Source organism: Haematobia irritans, unplaced genomic scaffold, assembly GCF_050003625.1.
Source record: "Haematobia irritans isolate KBUSLIRL unplaced genomic scaffold, ASM5000362v1 scaffold_6, whole genome shotgun sequence".
Lineage (NCBI taxonomy): Eukaryota > Metazoa > Arthropoda > Insecta > Diptera > Muscidae > Haematobia > Haematobia irritans.
The window spans coordinates 620,660-648,106 of NW_027445819.1; the positions used below are offsets into that span (position 1 = coordinate 620,660).

At 37.8% G+C, this 27,447-nt stretch overlaps 7 protein-coding genes across 7 annotated transcripts; all 7 read right to left on the minus strand.

Annotated features, from left to right (window-relative positions):
* Window positions 1-735: 735 nt before the first annotated feature.
* Window positions 736-1,146, minus strand: LOC142242647 (histone H3). The gene has a single exon (XM_075314212.1). The coding sequence runs from the start codon at window positions 1,144-1,146 to the stop codon at window positions 736-738; it is 411 nt and encodes a 136-aa protein (XP_075170327.1).
* A 1,652-nt stretch (window positions 1,147-2,798) lies between these two features.
* Window positions 2,799-3,173, minus strand: LOC142242589 (histone H2A). Its single transcript, XM_075314156.1, has one exon. It carries the CDS (start codon window positions 3,171-3,173, stop codon window positions 2,799-2,801), a length of 375 nt encoding a protein of 124 aa, XP_075170271.1.
* Window positions 3,174-12,472: 9,299 nt separating this feature from the next.
* On the minus strand, window positions 12,473-12,847 carry LOC142242590 (histone H2A). The gene has a single exon (XM_075314157.1). It carries the CDS (start codon window positions 12,845-12,847, stop codon window positions 12,473-12,475), a length of 375 nt encoding a protein of 124 aa, XP_075170272.1.
* A 3,517-nt stretch (window positions 12,848-16,364) lies between these two features.
* On the minus strand, window positions 16,365-16,775 carry LOC142242648 (histone H3). Its single transcript, XM_075314213.1, has one exon. The coding sequence runs from the start codon at window positions 16,773-16,775 to the stop codon at window positions 16,365-16,367; it is 411 nt and encodes a 136-aa protein (XP_075170328.1).
* A 1,652-nt stretch (window positions 16,776-18,427) lies between these two features.
* LOC142242595 (histone H2A) lies at window positions 18,428-18,802 on the minus strand. The gene has a single exon (XM_075314161.1). It carries the CDS (start codon window positions 18,800-18,802, stop codon window positions 18,428-18,430), a length of 375 nt encoding a protein of 124 aa, XP_075170276.1.
* A 3,599-nt stretch (window positions 18,803-22,401) lies between these two features.
* On the minus strand, window positions 22,402-22,812 carry LOC142242649 (histone H3). Its single transcript, XM_075314214.1, has one exon. It carries the CDS (start codon window positions 22,810-22,812, stop codon window positions 22,402-22,404), a length of 411 nt encoding a protein of 136 aa, XP_075170329.1.
* Window positions 22,813-24,464: 1,652 nt separating this feature from the next.
* Window positions 24,465-24,839, minus strand: LOC142242586 (histone H2A). The gene has a single exon (XM_075314152.1). The coding sequence runs from the start codon at window positions 24,837-24,839 to the stop codon at window positions 24,465-24,467; it is 375 nt and encodes a 124-aa protein (XP_075170267.1).
* Window positions 24,840-27,447: the final 2,608 nt, after the last annotated feature.

Consider the following 27,447-nt stretch of genomic DNA (forward strand, 5'->3'; position numbering starts at 1 on the left):
GTTAACAATGTTGAATATAGTTGAAACCATAAAATTAAAATATTTGCAAAAGAAATGAAATGTATATATGAAAAATATTAAAACATCGTAGAAAAAATACATGTCGGATTATAATACCATTTTAACAAAATTTTAAATCGAAATACTATGAATAAAAATTTGCCATAGCTGATATACCACCTCTAGCCAAATTTTAAGAAGTAAAGTAATTGGCTATTTTTGATATAAAATTTCGCAAAAAAAAAACTAAAAGAATTATAACAACAGATGGAATAAATTTAAGTCTAACGACTTTAGGAAATATATAAACAATAAACACCCTAGAAAATTCAAAAACCATCTCCGATTTAGATTAGGGTTAGAAAATATTTCATAAAATGTTTGCCGCATTGAATGTAGCATTAGATGAAAATAAGAAACAAATCCTCCTACTTATATCTTTTCTTCTTTTGAAAAAATAAATTAATAGAAAATAAATTGTGAATGAGTACGAAAAAATGTAAAACCATTGGAAAGCAAAATCTACATCATATATCAACATTCCCTTCATATCCAACCTAATACAAAAAAAAAAACACAAATGCAATATATTTTATTGATATCAAATAATTAAGAATAAATTCTTGTCAACTGTAAAGTATTGAAAAAATTTTTTCTCTTTTTATAAAAATATTGTGGTCCTGAAAAGGACCGATTGTTTTTGTAAAAAAAGTTGGCTTTTAATATGTCAAAAATTTAAGCACGTTCTCCACGAATACGTCTGGCCAATTGGATATCCTTAGGCATGATGGTGACACGCTTAGCATGGATAGCGCACAAGTTGGTATCTTCGAATAGACCAACCAAGTAGGCTTCGCTAGCTTCTTGCAAGGCCATGACAGCAGAACTCTGGAAACGCAAGTCAGTTTTGAAATCTTGGGCAATTTCACGAACCAAACGTTGGAAAGGCAATTTGCGGATCAACAATTCTGTGCTCTTTTGGTAACGACGGATTTCACGCAAAGCAACGGTACCAGGGCGGAAACGATGGGGCTTCTTGACACCGCCGGTGGCTGGGGCACTCTTACGAGCAGCTTTAGTAGCCAATTGCTTACGAGGGGCTTTGCCACCGGTAGATTTACGGGCAGTTTGCTTAGTACGAGCCATTTTTCACTTTAATTCTTCACTTCACAAGATATGAACACAAACACTGTCAAAACGTTATTACTTGTGTGCCGAGCATGAACGCGCATATTTATAGAAAAATTGAGCGCGCAAACTGTTAGTTAAGGGTGTGTGTGGGGAAAGATTGAAATATTGTATCTTACAGCTGCCTGTATATACACGAAGTATACACGAACGAACCCGAGGGTAGATCGTGTTATTAATATTAGTAAGCATTTCAAGGAATTTTTGTATAAATAGAAGCGCATAGGCTGCGGAACAGTATTAGTTCTTGTGCATCATTCGTGAAGTGAAATTTAAAAGTGAAAAATGACTGGTCGTGGTAAAGGTGGCAAAGGCTTGGGAAAAGGTGGCGCTAAACGTCATCGTAAAGTGTTGCGTGATAACATCCAAGGTATTACCAAGCCTGCAATCAGACGTTTGGCTCGTCGTGGCGGTGTAAAACGTATCTCTGGATTGATATACGAAGAAACCCGTGGTGTCCTCAAGGTGTTTTTGGAAAACGTTATTCGTGATGCTGTCACCTACACCGAACATGCTAAGCGTAAAACCGTCACCGCTATGGATGTCGTCTACGCTTTGAAGAGACAAGGCCGCACTTTGTACGGTTTCGGCGGTTAAACATTTTCTTGACGCTATTTGGAGAATATTTAAATACTTTAATACAAAAACAATCGGTCCTTTTCAGGACCACAAAATATATTTACAAAAGAGATCATCTTGTTACAAATTTATTTAATTATTTTAATAATAAAATTTTAAATTTACTTGGTTTAAATAAAATTACAAACATTTGGTTTGCCGTCGGCAAAACATTGTTACTAACCCAATGAAACAATTATGTATGGACTTACCAAAGGCGACTACTATGCTATTTTTCTGCCGTCGGCACTTGAAAAACATGACATACGCTACAAAAGAAAAACACTACGAATGTAATACATACGAAACATATATGCAATTCTCTATATGTCATTTCTCGTCCCATTCCCCAAAGAAAATGATTCTATGATTCTCTTACTCTCTTTTTGCAGAAATCAAAGAAAATGATTCTATGTTGCACTGTACTCGATCCTAGTGTCATTTATTTGTTCTTTTGCGTGACGTTCTTACTCTCTTTTTGCAGAAATCAGTTATGTATGTATTGATACAAACAGCTTTCTCTGTCATCAACTATTTGCAACTTCCCGCTAGAAGTTACGAACACTTACGATCCTACTAGACTTCGGCTTTGCCAAAGCATACAAAAGATACATATGTAGTAAATAATCAGAGTTGATACAGATGAAAATAAAAACACTTCGGCTCAGAAAACGAATGCTCTCTTAATGAAATTGGTGGGAATTTGTTGTTTTTCGATATTAGGAATAAATGACATTAGATAGGAACAAAATGAAAAAATGAAGTGACGAAATTTTTCGATGTCATAACAGATGAAAACTAAATATATGTATATATATCTTCATATAATTTTTTTATAGTAAATTTTATTGTTACTGAAAAAAAGTATGTATGAAATTATATTGTTTGAAAATATTTTTTCTCTTTTTAAAAATGTTTTGTCGTCCTGAAAAGGACGGATTGTTGTTTGATAGAGATACGATGGTCTGTATTTACATTTTCTTGTAGATAATTTAAGCCTTCTTTTCGGTCTTCTTGGGCAAGAGAACAGCTTGGATGTTTGGCAATACACCACCTTGAGCAATGGTGACACCGGACAACAATTTGTTCAATTCTTCGTCATTACGGATAGCCAATTGCAAGTGACGAGGGATAATTCTTGTCTTTTTGTTGTCACGAGCAGCGTTACCAGCCAATTCAAGAACTTCAGCGGCCAAGTATTCCATCACAGCAGCCAAGTAAACTGGAGCTCCAGCACCAACACGCTCAGCATAGTTGCCTTTGCGCAAAAGACGATGAATACGACCGACGGGGAATTGAAGCCCAGCACGATTGGAACGAGACTTTGCCTTTCCCTTAACTTTGCCACCTTTACCGCGTCCAGACATGTTTCAATTTTTTTTTCTTTTTCACTTCACTTCACAAAACACTAATGATAGCGTTTAACTAGTTGTCAGTTCTTTATATACTTTTCGTTCGAGCTATTTAATACATTTGAGGGTTGTTTTGCTGCACGAAGAGGCTACCTGAATATCTTGTCCACGAAATGGTACAAATGTGTGCTCATCGCTGCGCACACACAAAATTCTCTTTTGAACAGTGTAAACAGTGTTTGTGTGAAAAAAAAATAGTGAAAATGCCTCCAAAAGCCAGTGGTAAAGCAGCAAAGAAGGCCGGCAAAGCCCAAAAGAACATCACAAAGGGTGACAAGACCAAGAGACGCACCAAGCGTAAGGAGAGTTATGCCATCTACATTTACAAAGTGTTGAAGCAAGTACATCCCGATACTGGTATCTCTTCAAAGGCAATGAGCATCATGAACAGTTTCGTTAATGATATCTTCGAACGTATTGCCGCCGAAGCCTCTCGTTTGGCTCACTACAACAAGCGTTCCACCATCACCAGTCGGGAAATCCAAACTGCCGTTCGTCTATTATTGCCCGGTGAATTGGCTAAGCACGCTGTCAGTGAAGGTACCAAAGCCGTTACTAAGTACACCAGCTCCAAGTAAATGGCTTTATATTTCGTCGAAAATTTATTTCCTCCACCATCAAAGGCCCTTTTCAGGGCCACAAAAATCATTAAAAAAGAGATTTTCTTTGTTGATCAACTAAAAACAAAATATCCTTATTTTATTTCAATAACAAAAAAAAAAATAAATACATCTTCCATCGAATAATAACAAATAATTGATTTTTCAACTAAGATAAATTCAATGTTGTAATCTTCATTTTATTAAAATTCTATTATGGCATTTCATTACTATGTCTAACTTCTATTAAAATTCTAATTTGGCATTTCATTACTGTTTCTTCAATATTTCTTCTTTTTATTTTTCTTCATTATAATAACGTCGCTATAATATTTTTCTCAGAGTAAAAGACTTCAATATTTCTTCTTTTTATTTTTCTTCATTATAATAACGTCGCTATAATATTTTTCTCAGAGTAAAAGACTCTATTACATTGATCGTATGCATTACTGTAAATGGCGTAGTTAAAGGATGTGTGTGTGTGAGAGAGAGTTTTGATGATGACTCTATGCGTAGGTACATGAAACCTTTTTTTCTAGAATTCTAATTGCTGCGGTTTATTACCACATCCCAATTGGCTAATCCAGTTTTGGAAAAATTCCCATAAAACATGTGATTATAAATTTCAATTTTACCGTGAAAAATAGATTAAGTACAATGTATATTTATTTAAATAAAAATTAGGTAAAAAAACAAAATTGTTTGCATAAAATTTGTTCTCTTTTTCAAAGATATTTTGTAGCCCTGAAAAGGGCTGTTAGATAAACTGCTTTCGAATATCGAAAATAATCATTCTGCCATGAAATAGAAAATTTACTTCTTGGCGGCGGCTTTTTTAGCAGCTGGTTTCTTGGCAGCGGCGGCCTTTTTGGGTTTGGCTGCTGCTACTGTTTTTGCCTTGGGTGCTTTTGGTTTTGTGGCGGAGGCCTTGGCCTTGGCGGCGGTTTTTGCTGGTTTAGCTTTAACTGTACCGGTCTTTTTGGCAGTTTTAGCCTTAGCCTTTTCGGTCTTCTTCTTTTCTGCTGTCTTCTTAGCGGCAGAAGGTTTCTTTGCAGCAGCCTTCTTTTCTCCACTGGCCTTTTTGGGTGCGGCAGCCTTCTTTTTCTTATCACCAGCTGGGGCCTTCTTCTTTTCGGCGCTCATTGCTTTAGACATTTTGAATGAACCAGATGCACCCTTACCTTTAGTTTGGATCAATTTTCCACTGGCAACAGCGCCCTTCAAATACTTCTTGATGAAGGGAGCCAATTTTTGGGCATCAACTTTGTAGGTGCTGGCCAAATATTTCTTGATGGCAGGCAATGATGAACCACCACGTTCTTTCAATGTTTTGATGGCAGCATCGACCATTTGTTGGGTTGGTGGATGAGATGGGGCAGCAGAGGGCTTCTTTGCCTTGGCAGCAGCTTTTTTAGGTGCCTTTTTCTCAACAGCGGCAACTGGAGATGCGGTGGCTTCAACTACGGCGGCGTCAGACATGTTTCACTATATTTTTCACTTCAAACACTAATATACACTAACACGATTTTCGATTTCGATTTTCAAAAAGTTCATTTTTATTCCATTAAATCAACTATATACGTACATAAGTAGAACTGAACTTAAGAAATTAAATTATTGATAACCAATCATATGAAGTACTAACTTCCTTCATTCTCAAACTCAAATAAACTCTTGCTGCAGATCTACCACAGACACAACTTCCTAACAAAAAACAACTAAAAAATGTCATCTCCAGTCCGTCTCAAAAATTTGGGAATACAAAAAAAAAGACAAAAGTTAATATAAAATGAAAACTTAAAACTAGGGCTTAAAACTATGGCTTAAAACTAAGGATATTTACAATATTTACAAAATATATTTACAATGTCCACCTAAGTGGTCAGGTCTACTGCGCAGTCAAATAGACCGTGTCGTCAAGGTCATAAGTCCCATACCTTCTGTGATAGAACAATAATTGTCCATCCCTGTACAACATTCCATTCTCCTCTAGGCCCAGAAGTGAGGCCGGCGACAAGTGGGTCCTGCCAGTAAGACTGTCAACGTCCCCCCGAAAGCCCAACATGTCAACAACCATTCCGTTTGGAACAGTCTCCGAGTCTCGCAAAAATACCAGAGCATCCCTCATCATCACCACATCAATACGCAACACATTCGCACAATCATACACTGCCCTCGCAGAGGGACTTCGCACCGTGCCATCATCCAAAACCATGGGTCTCATACCAACACACGCTCTCAAGATGCCTCTCTCCCATATCCTAAGTCTCTCCATCTGCGCAGACGAAATGCCAGCCCAAACGGGGAAGGCGTAGGTTATGACAGGTCGCACTATCTGACTGTAAATCAGAAGTTTGACCCGTTGAGAGAGGCCTCCCCTCATAGCAATCAGCCTCCTATACGCAAAATAAATACCCTTGCCCTTCGCCAAGGTGTAATCCAAGTGCCTACGAAACGAGAATCCAGTATCAAAGACCACGCCAAGGTACTTCAGCGAGTCCGTCACGACAACAGAAGTGCCAGCGATCAACACCTCAGGTCGAAATGACACGAAATTGGGAAATACCGTGCCAGGTCGCCCAGTGATGACGACCGCAGAACACTTCCTGACATTCAGCCTGAGTCTCCACTTGGAGAAATAGCTGTGCAAATCCTCCAAGAAGAGATTAAGACCACGCTCAATCGAACTGGCCCTGGGACCAGAAAACGCAACCATAACATCGTCCGCATACGCTAGCAGCAAGCCCCTTTCGGGTGGTTCAGGGATATCACTTGCAAAAATATTATAGAGTATCGGCCCAAGGAGTGAACCTTGGGGCACACCCACTGAAACATTCCTCCAAGTCGACATTCCATCACCTACTCTCACAGCAAAAGAGCGATCCCGCAAGAAACTTGCTACCATCCCACACAGACGCTCACCAAAGCCGAAGCGGGACATCTTGTACAAAATCCCGTCATGCCACACAGAATCAAACGCCTTGGCGAAGTCAAGGCCAACAGCAATTGTACCATACCTCCTCCCCAGAGACCTAACAACATGCGTCGAGAAAACACCCAATGCGTGAGATGTGGACAGACCTCGCCTGAACCCGAACTGGAAATCCTTGAAGACCCCATTCTCCTCCGCGAACGACCTAATCCTTTCCAGGACGAAAAATTCAAAAAGTTTGCCAAACGATGACAACATTGAGATCGGTCTGTAGCCCGAACAATCTTCACGAGAGCCGCCAGCTTTCGGTATTGGAATGACAACTGCCTTTTTCCACGCCTTTGGGAAATATCCCAAATTAAGGCAGTGGTTAAAGAGGACAGCTAGAAATCCAAAAACCAAGATGCCAGCTCTCTTGATGACTGTATCCGGGATACCGTCCAACCCAGAAGATCTCTTGGCAGGCCTTAATGCCAAGGCCTGCCCAATATCATCAGGCCTGACAAACCCCCCGTCAGCCCAGAGAGAACGATCCGACATCATTGCTCCATCCGCAGAAAATGTGCCACAAAATGTTGTCAGAGGCGGCCCTCGTCCAACACCATCCGCAACCACGCCGACATTATTGGCGAAGTCGTCATCATTCATATTAACGGGAGCAGAAGACTGCAGGAAGTCGGCTAAAACCTCTGCTTTGTGAGCATCGACAGTCGCCTGACTACCATCAGGACAACGCAAAGCACCAACAGAGATTCCTGTCGACAAACCGGCAGCTCTTTTCACCCGTCCATATGTCCGATTATCCACCTTAATGCCTCGAAGATAACGCTTCAGACGATCCTCCTCAAACCGTCTGATAGAACCGTCAATGACAACATTAAGCTCACCAATCATAGCCCTGATCTCAGATCGCCTCTCAGGATCTGGCGTCCTGCGAGCCGTCCTACAAAGCCTACGCCGCTCCCGAATAAGGCCAACCAAATAAGGCGGAAGATCAGGAAGAGATTTCCTATTCCTAACTCTGGGCACAGAACGGTCCACAGCCTCACGAAACACATTCACCAAACCATCCACACAGTCATCGATCTCATTCACTGTGACATTTCTGTCAACCGGAAGCATGTGCCCCTCCAAACCATTCATGAGATGAGACCTAAATCTTCTCACATTCATACGTCTATAATCTAAATATCCAACTCGCTCTCGCCTAGCAACATCATTCACACTCAGAAACAAACAAATAGCCCTATGGTCTGACTCAAAATCCACCGCATCCACAAGCCCCCCAGGGTTCAACACAGGAAGACCAGGGGAGATCAAAAATAAATCTATAAATGACCCGTAATCGCCATTTGGCCTGGTAGGTCTATTCGCAGCACAAGCTACTAAATTCGGCGAATTCAGAAGGAATTCGGCGAATCTTCTACCCCTATGATCCAACTCGTTGCCACCCCAGGATGGATGCCTCGCATTGAGATCAGCACCAACAACTACTTCGCCCTCATCATATAATGAAAGAATCGCATTAAAATCATCCACACGCAAAGCAATAGACGGAGGCAGGTACAATGAAACAAACGAAATCGAAGACCCATCATTCATCCACACTCTAACAGCACACGACTCAACCACACCAGTATCAAGCACAATCTCATCACACCTGAAGTCATCTCTTACCACGACAGCCGTCCCACCTCCAGACCGACCCTGTCTATCCCTGCGAAACACCCGATAACCATCGATGGCGAATGTATGAGAGGCCGAGAGCTTATGTTCCGCCAATAGCAAAACATCTGGCTTTCGTTCTCTCATAAACATTGCCAAAAAATGTCTCTTGCTCAGGGATATGCAAGAGTTGACATTCAGAAACACACAATTCAATTCACACATTGACAAGCACACGCATCATTGCCAAAAGGGCCTCATTCTCACCTTTTTCCTTAACCAGTCTCTCATATCGTGGAGCAAATTCCCTCATTCGGGCAAAAACTCCAATGAAATCCCCACCAAAGACACGCTGACAGGCGTCGAACATGTCGGGCTTACGATTTGAGGCACCTGATGAGGGTACCCCCTTCGTAATTCCAACGCCACTTCTGACAGCGAGGGGGGGATTTGGGCGCGCACCTAGGGCGGCAGCATATGACATGCTAGCAACGCGATCAGATTTAGCTTTGGCTTTCGCCTTAGCTTCCTCTTTACGCTTTGCAAGCGCTGCCATAATGGCTACCCTACGTGGGCACTCCAAGGAGCCAGCCGTATGCCCCACGACATCACAGTTCACACATCTCACAGGGGGGCACTCTGAAACCACTCCAGAAATCGGGTCAATAACGCCCTGAGCAGCAATCTCCCTAGAGGGGATATGACAGTCCCCCGGTCCATGAGCGCCCCCACACTTCACACAGCGAAGAGGCATACTACAATTCTCGGAGACATGTCCAAACCTTTGGCAGCGGAAACATTGGGGGGGACCCTTCGATTTGTCCTTGGTGAACCGAACTACGCAGTCGAGGACTGTCCGTAACTTGTACAGCTCCTCGACGTCACTAGTTCGGTCCACGCGCAGGACCCATTTGTCCTCAGCGATATTCTTCACACTCAGTATGCTGAGCTTGAAAGTGATTTTCTCCCCCGAGAAAAATCCTAAAACCTCCTGCTCACTATACTCACTCGAAAGTCCGTGAAGGACAATGGTGTAGGGCAAAACACACTTTGGTGTATGAGTGTGGCCCATATACTTTCGATCCCTAAAAATCGACGTGACCTTCTCAAAGTTCTTCAGACCCTTCACCTTTACATTAATCACCCCTTTTCTTACCATTTTTATATGGAAGTCACCATTCTTCAACGTCCTATTTAAAATATTGGCTATCTCCCTTATACTTGTCTCGTATAATGTTATCGCCGGCATCATACCATCAGTGTTGATTTTCTTCTCCTTCGGTGTATCTTCTTTAGGCTTGGTTGCCGCAGTCTTCTTCTTCTTATTTTTGCCTTTCGCCTCTATTAAAGTGGGGAACTGCTCATTCGCTTTCGACGCTTTGGGTATTGCGCCTGTTGGGGCCTTCTTTAATGCTTCTGCAGTTGACATCGAGGCCACTGTTGCCGGCGGTGCAACAAATTCCATCTTCGCAGTGCCGGGGACTTCGGCTGCCCCGACCGACAAAACATCATCTATCTCTTCTGAGACCATGCCATCCATACCACTTTCAATGGCAGTATCGTTGTGAGTGACTGTTCTACCAGCGCCACTCAATGCCTGAATCTCAGCTCTCAGTCTGTTATTTTCTTCGACCAGCATTGAAATGGTTCCATTTAGTTCGCTAATGGTACCATTGAGCTTCTCAACTGCTAGCTGCAAACGCAAATTCTCGTATGGCGAATCTCGCCCACTCGACTTCTTTTTGCGTTTACGCCTCTCACGCTCTCTATTGCGTGCCTCCTCATTATTAAGGCTAGTGTCAGATAATTGGCTACTAGCCTCACCAGTCATCTTCGCCTCACTGACTTTTCCACCAAGTCTTTGACTTTCACTCATTGTGACTACCTGAATGGCTTCCTCGCGTCCACCATTCAATGTAGTCACTGGAAAATCTTTCAAATTATTGAAAATTTCAATATTTGATTTTTGCTGCCTACTATGCAAATCTCACTTTTACAGGTAGGGTGTGAGATTTTTGCTGCCTACTATTTCGATTTCGGCTTCTCACAATCGCTAGTAAGGTACAATATTTTGCACAATTTTTGCTGCCTACTATATCGTCTTCCGCTTCTCAAAATCGCTGGTAAGGTGAGTGATTTTGACAAATTTTGCTGCCTACTATTTTGATTTCGGCTTCTCAAAAATCGAGGTAAGCTAACCAAATTTAGCCACCAATTTGAGATTTAATTTTGTTTCAAGCTCACTGAGATTAAATTTCTGCTTCAAACTAGTGTTACAGTGAAGTGATAGTTCCGTCGGCAAAACACCAAAAAACTGCCAAGCTTATTAAAAAAAGCCGTCGGTAAAATTACCAATCCGCCAAACTAAAAAGCCGACGGGAAAACAGCAGTTTGCTTGGTAGACACTTCTCACTTTAATTCTTCACTTCACAAGATATGAACACAAACACTGTCAAAACGTTATTACTTGTGTGCCGAGCATGAACGCGCATATTTATAGAAAAATTGAGCGCGCAAACTGTTAGTTAAGGGTGTGTGTAGGGAAAGATTGAAATATTGTATCTTACAGCTGCCTGTATAAACACGAAGTATACACGAACGAACCCGAGGGTAGATCGTGTCATTAATATTAGTAAGCATTTCAGGGCATTTTTGTATAAATAGAAGCGAAATGAGGCTGGAACAGTATTAGTTCTTGTGCATCATTCGTGAAGTGAAATTTAAAAGTGAAAAATGACTGGTCGTGGTAAAGGTGGCAAAGGCTTGGGAAAAGGTGGCGCTAAACGTCATCGTAAAGTGTTGCGTGATAACATCCAAGGTATTACCAAGCCTGCAATCAGACGTTTGGCTCGTCGTGGCGGTGTAAAACGTATCTCTGGATTGATATACGAAGAAACCCGTGGTGTCCTCAAGGTGTTTTTGGAAAACGTTATTCGTGATGCTGTCACCTACACCGAACATGCTAAGCGTAAAACCGTCACCGCTATGGATGTCGTCTACGCTTTGAAGAGACAAGGCCGCACTTTGTACGGTTTCGGCGGTTAAACATTTTCTTGACGCTATTTGGAGAATATTTAAATACTTTAATACAAAAACAATCGGTCCTTTTCAGGACCACAAAATATATTTACAAAAGAGATCATCTTGTTACAAATTTATTTAATTATTTTAATAATAAAATTTTAAATTTACTTGGTTTAAATAAAATTACAAACATTTGGTTTGCCGTCGGCAAAACATTGTTACTAACCCAATGAAACAATTATGTATGGACTTACCAAAGGCGACTACTATGCTATTTTTCTGCCGTCGGCACTTGAAAAACATGACATACGCTACAAAAGAAAAACACTACGAATGTAATACATACGAAACATATATGCAATTCTCTATATGTCATTTCTCGTCCCATTCCCCAAAGAAAATGATTCTATGATTCTCTTACTCTCTTTTTGCAGAAATCAAAGAAAATGATTCTATGTTGCACTGTACTCGATCCTAGTGTCATTTATTTGTTCTTTTGCGTGACGTTCTTACTCTCTTTTTGCAGAAATCAGTTATGTATGTATTGATACAAACAGCTTTCTCTGTCATCAACTATTTGCAACTTCCCGCTAGAAGTTACGAACACTTACGATCCTACTAGACTTCGGCTTTGCCAAAGCATACAAAAGATACATATGTAGTAAATAATCAGAGTTGATACAGATGAAAATAAAAACACTTCGGCTCAGAAAACGAATGCTCTCTTAATGAAATTGGTGGGAATTTGTTGTTTTTCGATATTAGGAATAAATGACATTAGATAGGAACAAAATGAAAAAATGAAGTGACGAAATTTTTCGATGTCATAACAGATGAAAACTAAATATATGTATATATATCTTCATATAATTTTTTTATAGTAAATTTTATTGTTACTGAAAAAAAGTATGTATGAAATTATATTGTTTGAAAATATTTTTTCTCTTTTTAAAAATGTTTTGTCGTCCTGAAAAGGACGGATTGTTGTTTGATAGAGATACGATGGTCTGTATTTACATTTTCTTGTAGATAATTTAAGCCTTCTTTTCGGTCTTCTTGGGCAAGAGAACAGCTTGGATGTTTGGCAATACACCACCTTGAGCAATGGTGACACCGGACAACAATTTGTTCAATTCTTCGTCATTACGGATAGCCAATTGCAAGTGACGAGGGATAATTCTTGTCTTTTTGTTGTCACGAGCAGCGTTACCAGCCAATTCAAGAACTTCAGCGGCCAAGTATTCCATCACAGCAGCCAAGTAAACTGGAGCTCCAGCACCAACACGCTCAGCATAGTTGCCTTTGCGCAAAAGACGATGAATACGACCGACGGGGAATTGAAGCCCAGCACGATTGGAACGAGACTTTGCCTTTCCCTTAACTTTGCCACCTTTACCGCGTCCAGACATGTTTCAATTTTTTTTTCTTTTTCACTTCACTTCACAAAACACTAATGATAGCGTTTAACTAGTTGTCAGTTCTTTATATACTTTTCGTTCGAGCTATTTAATACATTTGAGGGTTGTTTTGCTGCACGAAGAGGCTACCTGAATATCTTGTCCACGAAATGGTACAAATGTGTGCTCATCGCTGCGCACACACAAAATTCTCTTTTGAACAGTGTAAACAGTGTTTGTGTGAAAAAAAAAATAGTGAAAATGCCTCCAAAAGCCAGTGGTAAAGCAGCAAAGAAGGCCGGCAAAGCCCAAAAGAACATCACAAAGGGTGACAAGACCAAGAGACGCACCAAGCGTAAGGAGAGTTATGCCATCTACATTTACAAAGTGTTGAAGCAAGTACATCCCGATACTGGTATCTCTTCAAAGGCAATGAGCATCATGAACAGTTTCGTTAATGATATCTTCGAACGTATTGCCGCCGAAGCCTCTCGTTTGGCTCACTACAACAAGCGTTCCACCATCACCAGTCGGGAAATCCAAACTGCCGTTCGTCTATTATTGCCCGGTGAATTGGCTAAGCACGCTGTCAGTGAAGGTACCAAAGCCGTTACTAAGTACACCAGCTCCAAGTAAATGGCTTTATATTTCGTCGAAAATTTATTTCCTCCACCATCAAAGGCCCTTTTCAGGGCCACAAAAATCATTAAAAAAGAGATTTTCTTTGTTGATCAACTAAAAACAAAATATCTTTATTTTATTTCAATAAAAAAAAAATACATCTTCCATCGAATAATAAGAAATAATTGATTTTCAACTAAGAAAAATTCAATGTTGTAATCTTCATTTTATTAAAATTCTATTATGGCATTTCATTACTATGTCTAACTTCTATTAAAATTCTAATTTGGCATTTCATTACTGTTTCTTCAATATTTCTTCTTTTTATTTTTCTTCATTATAATAACGTCGCTATAATATTTTTCTCAGAGTAAAAGACTTTATTACATTGATCGTATGCATTACTGTAAATGGCGTAGAGTTAAAGGATGTGTGTGTGTGTGAGTTTTGATGATGACTCTATGCGTAGGTACATGAAACCTTTTTTTCTAGAATTCTAATTGCTGTGGTTTATTACCACATCCCAATTGGCTAATCCAGTTTTGGAAAAATTCCCATAAAACATGTGATTATAAATTTCAATTTTACCGTGAAAAATAGATTAAGTACAATGTATATTTATTTAAATAAAAATTAGGTAACAAAACAAAATTGTTTGCATAAAATTTGTTCTCTTTTTCAAAGATATTTTGTAGCCCTGAAAAGGGCTGTTAGATAAACTGCTTTCGAATATCGAAAATAATCATTCTGCCATGAAATAGAAAATTTACTTCTTGGCGGCGGCTTTTTTAGCAGCTGGTTTCTTGGCAGCGGCGGCCTTTTTGGGTTTGGCTGCTGCTACTGTTTTTGCCTTGGGTGCTTTTGGTTTTGTGGCGGAGGCCTTGGCCTTGGCGGCGGTTTTTGCTGGTTTAGCTTTAACTGTACCGGTCTTTTTGGCAGTTTTAGCCTTAGCCTTTTCGGTCTTCTTCTTTTCTGCTGTCTTCTTAGCGGCAGAAGGTTTCTTTGCAGCAGCCTTCTTTTCTCCACTGGCCTTTTTGGGTGCGGCAGCCTTCTTTTTCTTATCACCAGCTGGGGCCTTCTTCTTTTCGGCGCTCATTGCTTTAGACATTTTGAATGAACCAGATGCACCCTTACCTTTAGTTTGGATCAATTTTCCACTGGCAACAGCGCCCTTCAAATACTTCTTGATGAAGGGAGCCAATTTTTGGGCATCAACTTTGTAGGTGCTGGCCAAATATTTCTTGATGGCAGGCAATGATGAACCACCACGTTCTTTCAATGTTTTGATGGCAGCATCGACCATTTGTTGGGTTGGTGGATGAGATGGGGCAGCAGAGGGCTTCTTTGCCTTGGCAGCAGCTTTTTTAGGTGCCTTTTTCTCAACAGCGGCAACTGGAGATGCGGTGGCTTCAACTACGGCGGCGTCAGACATGTTTCACTATATTTTTCACTTCAAACACTAATATACACTAACACGCGTGTACGTTGGTTATATATATTTTTTACCGTTCAACGTAGCTATTCTTGGGTACATCGGAATTATGAGAAGTACATAGTAGTCAGCTACGAAATTTTGTGAATTCTTGTGTGGAAGAGAATAAATTTTTTCACAAAAGTTTTGATAGAATAATTAAATTTATGATGACATAGTAAATATATTTAATTGGAATTTATCACATTTCTCTAGTAGAGATATCCACCTAAATGACAAAAAGGACTTCAATTAATAATATTGAAGGACTAGAGTATTATAATCTTTTGAGTTGAAAGTTTATAAAAGTGTCATCATAAATTTCCAACTAAATTATATAAATTTTAGTATTTTTATTGAAAATTGTATAAAATAAAAAAATTATAGGGAATCTTGATATGTTTTCTTTAAAAAAATACGAAAAAATTATACATTTTGCATAGTTTTCATGGTAAAATATTCAATTATATTATGTCGTCTATGACAGTGGAATTCATCATATTGGGATATTTTCCATGAATAAAAGTTTTTCTGCAAATTAATTTGAAAGCTCAAAAGTGAAAATGTTTTAGGAAATTTTCATTCAAAAATATAATAGAAATCACAAATTTCTACTAAAATATAACATTAATAATAAAAAGTGTCAAATTGTAACGAAAAGTTAAAATAATCGTGAAGGTGTGGTATATCATGTACAGCGATGTTAACAATGTTGAATATAGTTGAAACCATAAAATTAAAATATTTGCAAAAGAAATGAAATGTATATATGAAAAATATTAAAACATCGTAGAAAAAATACATGTCGGATTATAATACCATTTTAACAAAATTTTAAATCGAAATACTATGAATAAAAATTTGCCATAGCTGATATACCACCTCTAGCCAAATTTTAAGAAGTAAAGTAATTGGCTATTTTTGATATAAAATTTCGCAAAAAAAAAACTAAAAGAATTATAACAACAGATGGAATAAATTTAAGTCTAACGACTTTAGGAAATATATAAACAATAAACACCCTAGAAAATTCAAAAACCATCTCCGATTTAGATTAGGGTTAGAAAATATTTCATAAAATGTTTGCCGCATTGAATGTAGCATTAGATGAAAATAAGAAACAAATCCTCCTACTTATATCTTTTCTTCTTTTGAAAAAATAAATTAATAGAAAATAAATTGTGAATGAGTACGAAAAAATGTAAAACCATTGGAAAGCAAAATCTACATCATATATCAACATTCCCTTCATATCCAACCTAATACAAAAAAAAAAACACAAATGCAATATATTTTATTGATATCAAATAATTAAGAATAAATTCTTGTCAACTGTAAAGTATTGAAAAAATTTTTTCTCTTTTTATAAAAATATTGTGGTCCTGAAAAGGACCGATTGTTTTTGTAAAAAAAGTTGGCTTTTAATATGTCAAAAATTTAAGCACGTTCTCCACGAATACGTCTGGCCAATTGGATATCCTTAGGCATGATGGTGACACGCTTAGCATGGATAGCGCACAAGTTGGTATCTTCGAATAGACCAACCAAGTAGGCTTCGCTAGCTTCTTGCAAGGCCATGACAGCAGAACTCTGGAAACGCAAGTCAGTTTTGAAATCTTGGGCAATTTCACGAACCAAACGTTGGAAAGGCAATTTGCGGATCAACAATTCTGTGCTCTTTTGGTAACGACGGATTTCACGCAAAGCAACGGTACCAGGGCGGAAACGATGGGGCTTCTTGACACCGCCGGTGGCTGGGGCACTCTTACGAGCAGCTTTAGTAGCCAATTGCTTACGAGGGGCTTTGCCACCGGTAGATTTACGGGCAGTTTGCTTAGTACGAGCCATTTTTCACTTTAATTCTTCACTTCACAAGATATGAACACAAACACTGTCAAAACGTTATTACTTGTGTGCCGAGCATGAACGCGCATATTTATAGAAAAATTGAGCGCGCAAACTGTTAGTTAAGGGTGTGTGTGGGGAAAGATTGAAATATTGTATCTTACAGCTGCCTGTATATACACGAAGTATACACGAACGAACCCGAGGGTAGATCGTGTTATTAATATTAGTAAGCATTTCAAGGAATTTTTGTATAAATAGAAGCGCATAGGCTGCGGAACAGTATTAGTTCTTGTGCATCATTCGTGAAGTGAAATTTAAAAGTGAAAAATGACTGGTCGTGGTAAAGGTGGCAAAGGCTTGGGAAAAGGTGGCGCTAAACGTCATCGTAAAGTGTTGCGTGATAACATCCAAGGTATTACCAAGCCTGCAATCAGACGTTTGGCTCGTCGTGGCGGTGTAAAACGTATCTCTGGATTGATATACGAAGAAACCCGTGGTGTCCTCAAGGTGTTTTTGGAAAACGTTATTCGTGATGCTGTCACCTACACCGAACATGCTAAGCGTAAAACCGTCACCGCTATGGATGTCGTCTACGCTTTGAAGAGACAAGGCCGCACTTTGTACGGTTTCGGCGGTTAAACATTTTCTTGACGCTATTTGGAGAATATTTAAATACTTTAATACAAAAACAATCGGTCCTTTTCAGGACCACAAAATATATTTACAAAAGAGATCATCTTGTTACAAATTTATTTAATTATTTTAATAATAAAATTTTAAATTTACTTGGTTTAAATAAAATTACAAACATTTGGTTTGCCGTCGGCAAAACATTGTTACTAACCCAATGAAACAATTATGTATGGACTTACCAAAGGCGACTACTATGCTATTTTTCTGCCGTCGGCACTTGAAAAACATGACATACGCTACAAAAGAAAAACACTACGAATGTAATACATACGAAACATATATGCAATTCTCTATATGTCATTTCTCGTCCCATTCCCCAAAGAAAATGATTCTATGATTCTCTTACTCTCTTTTTGCAGAAATCAAAGAAAATGATTCTATGTTGCACTGTACTCGATCCTAGTGTCATTTATTTGTTCTTTTGCGTGACGTTCTTACTCTCTTTTTGCAGAAATCAGTTATGTATGTATTGATACAAACAGCTTTCTCTGTCATCAACTATTTGCAACTTCCCGCTAGAAGTTACGAACACTTACGATCCTACTAGACTTCGGCTTTGCCAAAGCATACAAAAGATACATATGTAGTAAATAATCAGAGTTGATACAGATGAAAATAAAAACACTTCGGCTCAGAAAACGAATGCTCTCTTAATGAAATTGGTGGGAATTTGTTGTTTTTCGATATTAGGAATAAATGACATTAGATAGGAACAAAATGAAAAAATGAAGTGACGAAATTTTTCGATGTCATAACAGATGAAAACTAAATATATGTATATATATCTTCATATAATTTTTTTATAGTAAATTTTATTGTTACTGAAAAAAAGTATGTATGAAATTATATTGTTTGAAAATATTTTTTCTCTTTTTAAAAATGTTTTGTCGTCCTGAAAAGGACGGATTGTTGTTTGATAGAGATACGATGGTCTGTATTTACATTTTCTTGTAGATAATTTAAGCCTTCTTTTCGGTCTTCTTGGGCAAGAGAACAGCTTGGATGTTTGGCAATACACCACCTTGAGCAATGGTGACACCGGACAACAATTTGTTCAATTCTTCGTCATTACGGATAGCCAATTGCAAGTGACGAGGGATAATTCTTGTCTTTTTGTTGTCACGAGCAGCGTTACCAGCCAATTCAAGAACTTCAGCGGCCAAGTATTCCATCACAGCAGCCAAGTAAACTGGAGCTCCAGCACCAACACGCTCAGCATAGTTGCCTTTGCGCAAAAGACGATGAATACGACCGACGGGGAATTGAAGCCCAGCACGATTGGAACGAGACTTTGCCTTTCCCTTAACTTTGCCACCTTTACCGCGTCCAGACATGTTTCAATTTTTTTTTCTTTTTCACTTCACTTCACAAAACACTAATGATAGCGTTTAACTAGTTGTCAGTTCTTTATATACTTTTCGTTCGAGCTATTTAATACATTTGAGGGTTGTTTTGCTGCACGAAGAGGCTACCTGAATATCTTGTCCACGAAATGGTACAAATGTGTGCTCATCGCTGCGCACACACAAAATTCTCTTTTGAACAGTGTAAACAGTGTTTGTGTGAAAAAAAAATAGTGAAAATGCCTCCAAAAGCCAGTGGTAAAGCAGCAAAGAAGGCCGGCAAAGCCCAAAAGAACATCACAAAGGGTGACAAGACCAAGAGACGCACCAAGCGTAAGGAGAGTTATGCCATCTACATTTACAAAGTGTTGAAGCAAGTACATCCCGATACTGGTATCTCTTCAAAGGCAATGAGCATCATGAACAGTTTCGTTAATGATATCTTCGAACGTATTGCCGCCGAAGCCTCTCGTTTGGCTCACTACAACAAGCGTTCCACCATCACCAGTCGGGAAATCCAAACTGCCGTTCGTCTATTATTGCCCGGTGAATTGGCTAAGCACGCTGTCAGTGAAGGTACCAAAGCCGTTACTAAGTACACCAGCTCCAAGTAAATGGCTTTATATTTCGTCGAAAATTTATTTCCTCCACCATCAAAGGCCCTTTTCAGGGCCACAAAAATCATTAAAAAAGAGATTTTCTTTGTTGATCAACTAAAAACAAAATATCCTTATTTTATTTCAATAACAAAAAAAAAAATAAATACATCTTCCATCGAATAATAACAAATAATTGATTTTTCAACTAAGATAAATTCAATGTTGTAATCTTCATTTTATTAAAATTCTATTATGGCATTTCATTACTATGTCTAACTTCTATTAAAATTCTAATTTGGCATTTCATTACTGTTTCTTCAATATTTCTTCTTTTTATTTTTCTTCATTATAATAACGTCGCTATAATATTTTTCTCAGAGTAAAAGACTTCAATATTTCTTCTTTTTATTTTTCTTCATTATAATAACGTCGCTATAATATTTTTCTCAGAGTAAAAGACTCTATTACATTGATCGTATGCATTACTGTAAATGGCGTAGTTAAAGGATGTGTGTGTGTGAGAGAGAGTTTTGATGATGACTCTATGCGTAGGTACATGAAACCTTTTTTTCTAGAATTCTAATTGCTGCGGTTTATTACCACATCCCAATTGGCTAATCCAGTTTTGGAAAAATTCCCATAAAACATGTGATTATAAATTTCAATTTTACCGTGAAAAATAGATTAAGTACAATGTATATTTATTTAAATAAAAATTAGGTAAAAAAACAAAATTGTTTGCATAAAATTTGTTCTCTTTTTCAAAGATATTTTGTAGCCCTGAAAAGGGCTGTTAGATAAACTGCTTTCGAATATCGAAAATAATCATTCTGCCATGAAATAGAAAATTTACTTCTTGGCGGCGGCTTTTTTAGCAGCTGGTTTCTTGGCAGCGGCGGCCTTTTTGGGTTTGGCTGCTGCTACTGTTTTTGCCTTGGGTGCTTTTGGTTTTGTGGCGGAGGCCTTGGCCTTGGCGGCGGTTTTTGCTGGTTTAGCTTTAACTGTACCGGTCTTTTTGGCAGTTTTAGCCTTAGCCTTTTCGGTCTTCTTCTTTTCTGCTGTCTTCTTAGCGGCAGAAGGTTTCTTTGCAGCAGCCTTCTTTTCTCCACTGGCCTTTTTGGGTGCGGCAGCCTTCTTTTTCTTATCACCAGCTGGGGCCTTCTTCTTTTCGGCGCTCATTGCTTTAGACATTTTGAATGAACCAGATGCACCCTTACCTTTAGTTTGGATCAATTTTCCACTGGCAACAGCGCCCTTCAAATACTTCTTGATGAAGGGAGCCAATTTTTGGGCATCAACTTTGTAGGTGCTGGCCAAATATTTCTTGATGGCAGGCAATGATGAACCACCACGTTCTTTCAATGTTTTGATGGCAGCATCGACCATTTGTTGGGTTGGTGGATGAGATGGGGCAGCAGAGGGCTTCTTTGCCTTGGCAGCAGCTTTTTTAGGTGCCTTTTTCTCAACAGCGGCAACTGGAGATGCGGTGGCTTCAACTACGGCGGCGTCAGACATGTTTCACTATATTTTTCACTTCAAACACTAATATACACTAACACGCGTGTACGTTGGTTATATATATTTTTTACCGTTCAACGTAGCTATTCTTGGGTACATCGGAATTATGAGAAGTACATAGTAGTCAGCTACGAAATTTTGTGAATTCTTGTGTGGAAGAGAATAAATTTTTTCACAAAAGTTTTGATAGAATAATTAAATTTATGATGACATAGTAAATATATTTAATTGGAATTTATCACATTTCTCTAGTAGAGATATCCACCTAAATGACAAAAAGGACTTCAATTAATAATATTGAAGGACTAGAGTATTATAATCTTTTGAGTTGAAAGTTTATAAAAGTGTCATCATAAATTTCCAACTAAATTATATAAATTTTAGTATTTTTATTGAAAATTGTATAAAATAAAAAAATTATAGGGAATCTTGATATGTTTTCTTTAAAAAAATACGAAAAAATTATACATTTTGCATAGTTTTCATGGTAAAATATTCAATTATATTATGTCGTCTATGACAGTGGAATTCATCATATTGGGATATTTTCCATGAATAAAAGTTTTTCTGCAAATTAATTTGAAAGCTCAAAAGTGAAAATGTTTTAGGAAATTTTCATTCAAAAATATAATAGAAATCACAAATTTCTACTAAAATATAACATTAATAATAAAAAGTGTCAAATTGTAACGAAAAGTTAAAATAATCGTGAAGGTGTGGTATATCATGTACAGCGATGTTAACAATGTTGAATATAGTTGAAACCATAAAATTAAAATATTTGCAAAAGAAATGAAATGTATATATGAAAAATATTAAAACATCGTAGAAAAAATACATGTCGGATTATAATACCATTTTAACAAAATTTTAAATCGAAATACTATGAATAAAAATTTGCCATAGCTGATATACCACCTCTAGCCAAATTTTAAGAAGTAAAGTAATTGGCTATTTTTGATATAAAATTTCGCAAAAAAAAAACTAAAAGAATTATAACAACAGATGGAATAAATTTAAGTCTAACGACTTTAGGAAATATATAAACAATAAACACCCTAGAAAATTCAAAAACCATCTCCGATTTAGATTAGGGTTAGAAAATATTTCATAAAATGTTTGCCGCATTGAATGTAGCATTAGATGAAAATAAGAAACAAATCCTCCTACTTATATCTTTTCTTCTTTTGAAAAAATAAATTAATAGAAAATAAATTGTGAATGAGTACGAAAAAATGTAAAACCATTGGAAAGCAAAATCTACATCATATATCAACATTCCCTTCATATCCAACCTAATACAAAAAAAAAAACACAAATGCAATATATTTTATTGATATCAAATAATTAAGAATAAATTCTTGTCAACTGTAAAGTATTGAAAAAATTTTTTCTCTTTTTATAAAAATATTGTGGTCCTGAAAAGGACCGATTGTTTTTGTAAAAAAAGTTGGCTTTTAATATGTCAAAAATTTAAGCACGTTCTCCACGAATACGTCTGGCCAATTGGATATCCTTAGGCATGATGGTGACACGCTTAGCATGGATAGCGCACAAGTTGGTATCTTCGAATAGACCAACCAAGTAGGCTTCGCTAGCTTCTTGCAAGGCCATGACAGCAGAACTCTGGAAACGCAAGTCAGTTTTGAAATCTTGGGCAATTTCACGAACCAAACGTTGGAAAGGCAATTTGCGGATCAACAATTCTGTGCTCTTTTGGTAACGACGGATTTCACGCAAAGCAACGGTACCAGGGCGGAAACGATGGGGCTTCTTGACACCGCCGGTGGCTGGGGCACTCTTACGAGCAGCTTTAGTAGCCAATTGCTTACGAGGGGCTTTGCCACCGGTAGATTTACGGGCAGTTTGCTTAGTACGAGCCATTTTTCACTTTAATTCTTCACTTCACAAGATATGAACACAAACACTGTCAAAACGTTATTACTTGTGTGCCGAGCATGAACGCGCATATTTATAGAAAAATTGAGCGCGCAAACTGTTAGTTAAGGGTGTGTGTGGGGAAAGATTGAAATATTGTATCTTACAGCTGCCTGTATATACACGAAGTATACACGAACGAACCCGAGGGTAGATCGTGTTATTAATATTAGTAAGCATTTCAAGGAATTTTTGTATAAATAGAAGCGCATAGGCTGCGGAACAGTATTAGTTCTTGTGCATCATTCGTGAAGTGAAATTTAAAAGTGAAAAATGACTGGTCGTGGTAAAGGTGGCAAAGGCTTGGGAAAAGGTGGCGCTAAACGTCATCGTAAAGTGTTGCGTGATAACATCCAAGGTATTACCAAGCCTGCAATCAGACGTTTGGCTCGTCGTGGCGGTGTAAAACGTATCTCTGGATTGATATACGAAGAAACCCGTGGTGTCCTCAAGGTGTTTTTGGAAAACGTTATTCGTGATGCTGTCACCTACACCGAACATGCTAAGCGTAAAACCGTCACCGCTATGGATGTCGTCTACGCTTTGAAGAGACAAGGCCGCACTTTGTACGGTTTCGGCGGTTAAACATTTTCTTGACGCTATTTGGAGAATATTTAAATACTTTAATACAAAAACAATCGGTCCTTTTCAGGACCACAAAATATATTTACAAAAGAGATCATCTTGTTACAAATTTATTTAATTATTTTAATAATAAAATTTTAAATTTACTTGGTTTAAATAAAATTACAAACATTTGGTTTGCCGTCGGCAAAACATTGTTACTAACCCAATGAAACAATTATGTATGGACTTACCAAAGGCGACTACTATGCTATTTTTCTGCCGTCGGCACTTGAAAAACATGACATACGCTACAAAAGAAAAACACTACGAATGTAATACATACGAAACATATATGCAATTCTCTATATGTCATTTCTCGTCCCATTCCCCAAAGAAAATGATTCTATGATTCTCTTACTCTCTTTTTGCAGAAATCAAAGAAAATGATTCTATGTTGCACTGTACTCGATCCTAGTGTCATTTATTTGTTCTTTTGCGTGACGTTCTTACTCTCTTTTTGCAGAAATCAGTTATGTATGTATTGATACAAACAGCTTTCTCTGTCATCAACTATTTGCAACTTCCCGCTAGAAGTTACGAACACTTACGATCCTACTAGACTTCGGCTTTGCCAAAGCATACAAAAGATACATATGTAGTAAATAATCAGAGTTGATACAGATGAAAATAAAAACACTTCGGCTCAGAAAACGAATGCTCTCTTAATGAAATTGGTGGGAATTTGTTGTTTTTCGATATTAGGAATAAATGACATTAGATAGGAACAAAATGAAAAAATGAAGTGACGAAATTTTTCGATGTCATAACAGATGAAAACTAAATATATGTATATATATCTTCATATAATTTTTTTATAGTAAATTTTATTGTTACTGAAAAAAAGTATGTATGAAATTATATTGTTTGAAAATATTTTTTCTCTTTTTAAAAATGTTTTGTCGTCCTGAAAAGGACGGATTGTTGTTTGATAGAGATACGATGGTCTGTATTTACATTTTCTTGTAGATAATTTAAGCCTTCTTTTCGGTCTTCTTGGGCAAGAGAACAGCTTGGATGTTTGGCAATACACCACCTTGAGCAATGGTGACACCGGACAACAATTTGTTCAATTCTTCGTCATTACGGATAGCCAATTGCAAGTGACGAGGGATAATTCTTGTCTTTTTGTTGTCACGAGCAGCGTTACCAGCCAATTCAAGAACTTCAGCGGCCAAGTATTCCATCACAGCAGCCAAGTAAACTGGAGCTCCAGCACCAACACGCTCAGCATAGTTGCCTTTGCGCAAAAGACGATGAATACGACCGACGGGGAATTGAAGCCCAGCACGATTGGAACGAGACTTTGCCTTTCCCTTAACTTTGCCACCTTTACCGCGTCCAGACATGTTTCAATTTTTTTTTCTTTTTCACTTCACTTCACAAAACACTAATGATAGCGTTTAACTAGTTGTCAGTTCTTTATATACTTTTCGTTCGAGCTATTTAATACATTTGAGGGTTGTTTTGCTGCACGAAGAGGCTACCTGAATATCTTGTCCACGAAATGGTACAAATGTGTGCTCATCGCTGCGCACACACAAAATTCTCTTTTGAACAGTGTAAACAGTGTTTGTGTGAAAAAAAAATAGTGAAAATGCCTCCAAAAGCCAGTGGTAAAGCAGCAAAGAAGGCCGGCAAAGCCCAAAAGAACATCACAAAGGGTGACAAGACCAAGAGACGCACCAAGCGTAAGGAGAGTTATGCCATCTACATTTACAAAGTGTTGAAGCAAGTACATCCCGATACTGGTATCTCTTCAAAGGCAATGAGCATCATGAACAGTTTCGTTAATGATATCTTCGAACGTATTGCCGCCGAAGCCTCTCGTTTGGCTCACTACAACAAGCGTTCCACCATCACCAGTCGGGAAATCCAAACTGCCGTTCGTCTATTATTGCCCGGTGAATTGGCTAAGCACGCTGTCAGTGAAGGTACCAAAGCCGTTACTAAGTACACCAGCTCCAAGTAAATGGCTTTATATTTCGTCGAAAATTTATTTCCTCCACCATCAAAGGCCCTTTTCAGGGCCACAAAAATCATTAAAAAAGAGATTTTCTTTGTTGATCAACTAAAAACAAAATATCCTTATTTTATTTCAATAACAAAAAAAAAAATAAATACATCTTCCATCGAATAATAACAAATAATTGATTTTTCAACTAAGATAAATTCAATGTTGTAATCTTCATTTTATTAAAATTCTATTATGGCATTTCATTACTATGTCTAACTTCTATTAAAATTCTAATTTGGCATTTCATTACTGTTTCTTCAATATTTCTTCTTTTTATTTTTCTTCATTATAATAACGTCGCTATAATATTTTTCTCAGAGTAAAAGACTTCAATATTTCTTCTTTTTATTTTTCTTCATTATAATAACGTCGCTATAATATTTTTCTCAGAGTAAAAGACTCTATTACATTGATCGTATGCATTACTGTAAATGGCGTAGTTAAAGGATGTGTGTGTGTGAGAGAGAGTTTTGATGATGACTCTATGCGTAGGTACATGAAACCTTTTTTTCTAGAATTCTAATTGCTGCGGTTTATTACCACATCCCAATTGGCTAATCCAGTTTTGGAAAAATTCCCATAAAACATGTGATTATAAATTTCAATTTTACCGTGAAAAATAGATTAAGTACAATGTATATTTATTTAAATAAAAATTAGGTAAAAAAACAAAATTGTTTGCATAAAATTTGTTCTCTTTTTCAAAGATATTTTGTAGCCCTGAAAAGGGCTGTTAGATAAACTGCTTTCGAATATCGAAAATAATCATTCTGCCATGAAATAGAAAATTTACTTCTTGGCGGCGGCTTTTTTAGCAGCTGGTTTCTTGGCAGCGGCGGCCTTTTTGGGTTTGGCTGCTGCTACTGTTTTTGCCTTGGGTGCTTTTGGTTTTGTGGCGGAGGCCTTGGCCTTGGCGGCGGTTTTTGCTGGTTTAGCTTTAACTGTACCGGTCTTTTTGGCAGTTTTAGCCTTAGCCTTTTCGGTCTTCTTCTTTTCTGCTGTCTTCTTAGCGGCAGAAGGTTTCTTTGCAGCAGCCTTCTTTTCTCCACTGGCCTTTTTGGGTGCGGCAGCCTTCTTTTTCTTATCACCAGCTGGGGCCTTCTTCTTTTCGGCGCTCATTGCTTTAGACATTTTGAATGAACCAGATGCACCCTTACCTTTAGTTTGGATCAATTTTCCACTGGCAACAGCGCCCTTCAAATACTTCTTGATGAAGGGAGCCAATTTTTGGGCATCAACTTTGTAGGTGCTGGCCAAATATTTCTTGATGGCAGGCAATGATGAACCACCACGTTCTTTCAATGTTTTGATGGCAGCATCGACCATTTGTTGGGTTGGTGGATGAGATGGGGCAGCAGAGGGCTTCTTTGCCTTGGCAGCAGCTTTTTTAGGTGCCTTTTTCTCAACAGCGGCAACTGGAGATGCGGTGGCTTCAACTACGGCGGCGTCAGACATGTTTCACTATATTTTTCACTTCAAACACTAATATACACTAACACGCGTGTACGTTGGTTATATATATTTTTTACCGTTCAACAGATTTCAGATTTCAAAATTTAGGTTTTATTGGTCAAAAATTTCTAAACTATTACAGTTGAAACCTTACAACTACAATTTTCAACTACATACATACATATATAGATTCTTATATTTAGCGTATATATAATACTTTTCTAAATTTATCTAAATATTACAAAATACGGCTTAAACTATTTATTTAAGCTAGTCTCTATTTCAAATTTTTTCTCAATTAAACAAAATTTCCCTGAAAAATGACTAATAAAAACAGGGGTCATAACATTTTTCTATTATTTACTTAAAAACTATCACTTAAAACTAAAAATCAAAAAATATATACAATTGTCCTTAGAGTTACTATTGTGCCAAACTGTAAACAGTGTCGTCCACGTCTAGCGTACCATATCGTCGATGATAAAACA

Bases quoted from the DNA above. Each gene is read 5' to 3' on its own strand.
- LOC142242590 (XM_075314157.1), bottom strand. From the start codon at position 12,847: ATGTCTGGACGCGGTAAAGGTGGCAAAGTTAAGGGAAAGGCAAAGTCT.
- LOC142242648 (XM_075314213.1), bottom strand. From the start codon at position 16,775: ATGGCTCGTACTAAGCAAACTGCCCGTAAATCTACCGGTGGCAAAGCC.
- LOC142242647 (XM_075314212.1), bottom strand. From the start codon at position 1,146: ATGGCTCGTACTAAGCAAACTGCCCGTAAATCTACCGGTGGCAAAGCC.
- LOC142242589 (XM_075314156.1), bottom strand. From the start codon at position 3,173: ATGTCTGGACGCGGTAAAGGTGGCAAAGTTAAGGGAAAGGCAAAGTCT.
- LOC142242586 (XM_075314152.1), bottom strand. From the start codon at position 24,839: ATGTCTGGACGCGGTAAAGGTGGCAAAGTTAAGGGAAAGGCAAAGTCT.
- LOC142242595 (XM_075314161.1), bottom strand. From the start codon at position 18,802: ATGTCTGGACGCGGTAAAGGTGGCAAAGTTAAGGGAAAGGCAAAGTCT.
- LOC142242649 (XM_075314214.1), bottom strand. From the start codon at position 22,812: ATGGCTCGTACTAAGCAAACTGCCCGTAAATCTACCGGTGGCAAAGCC.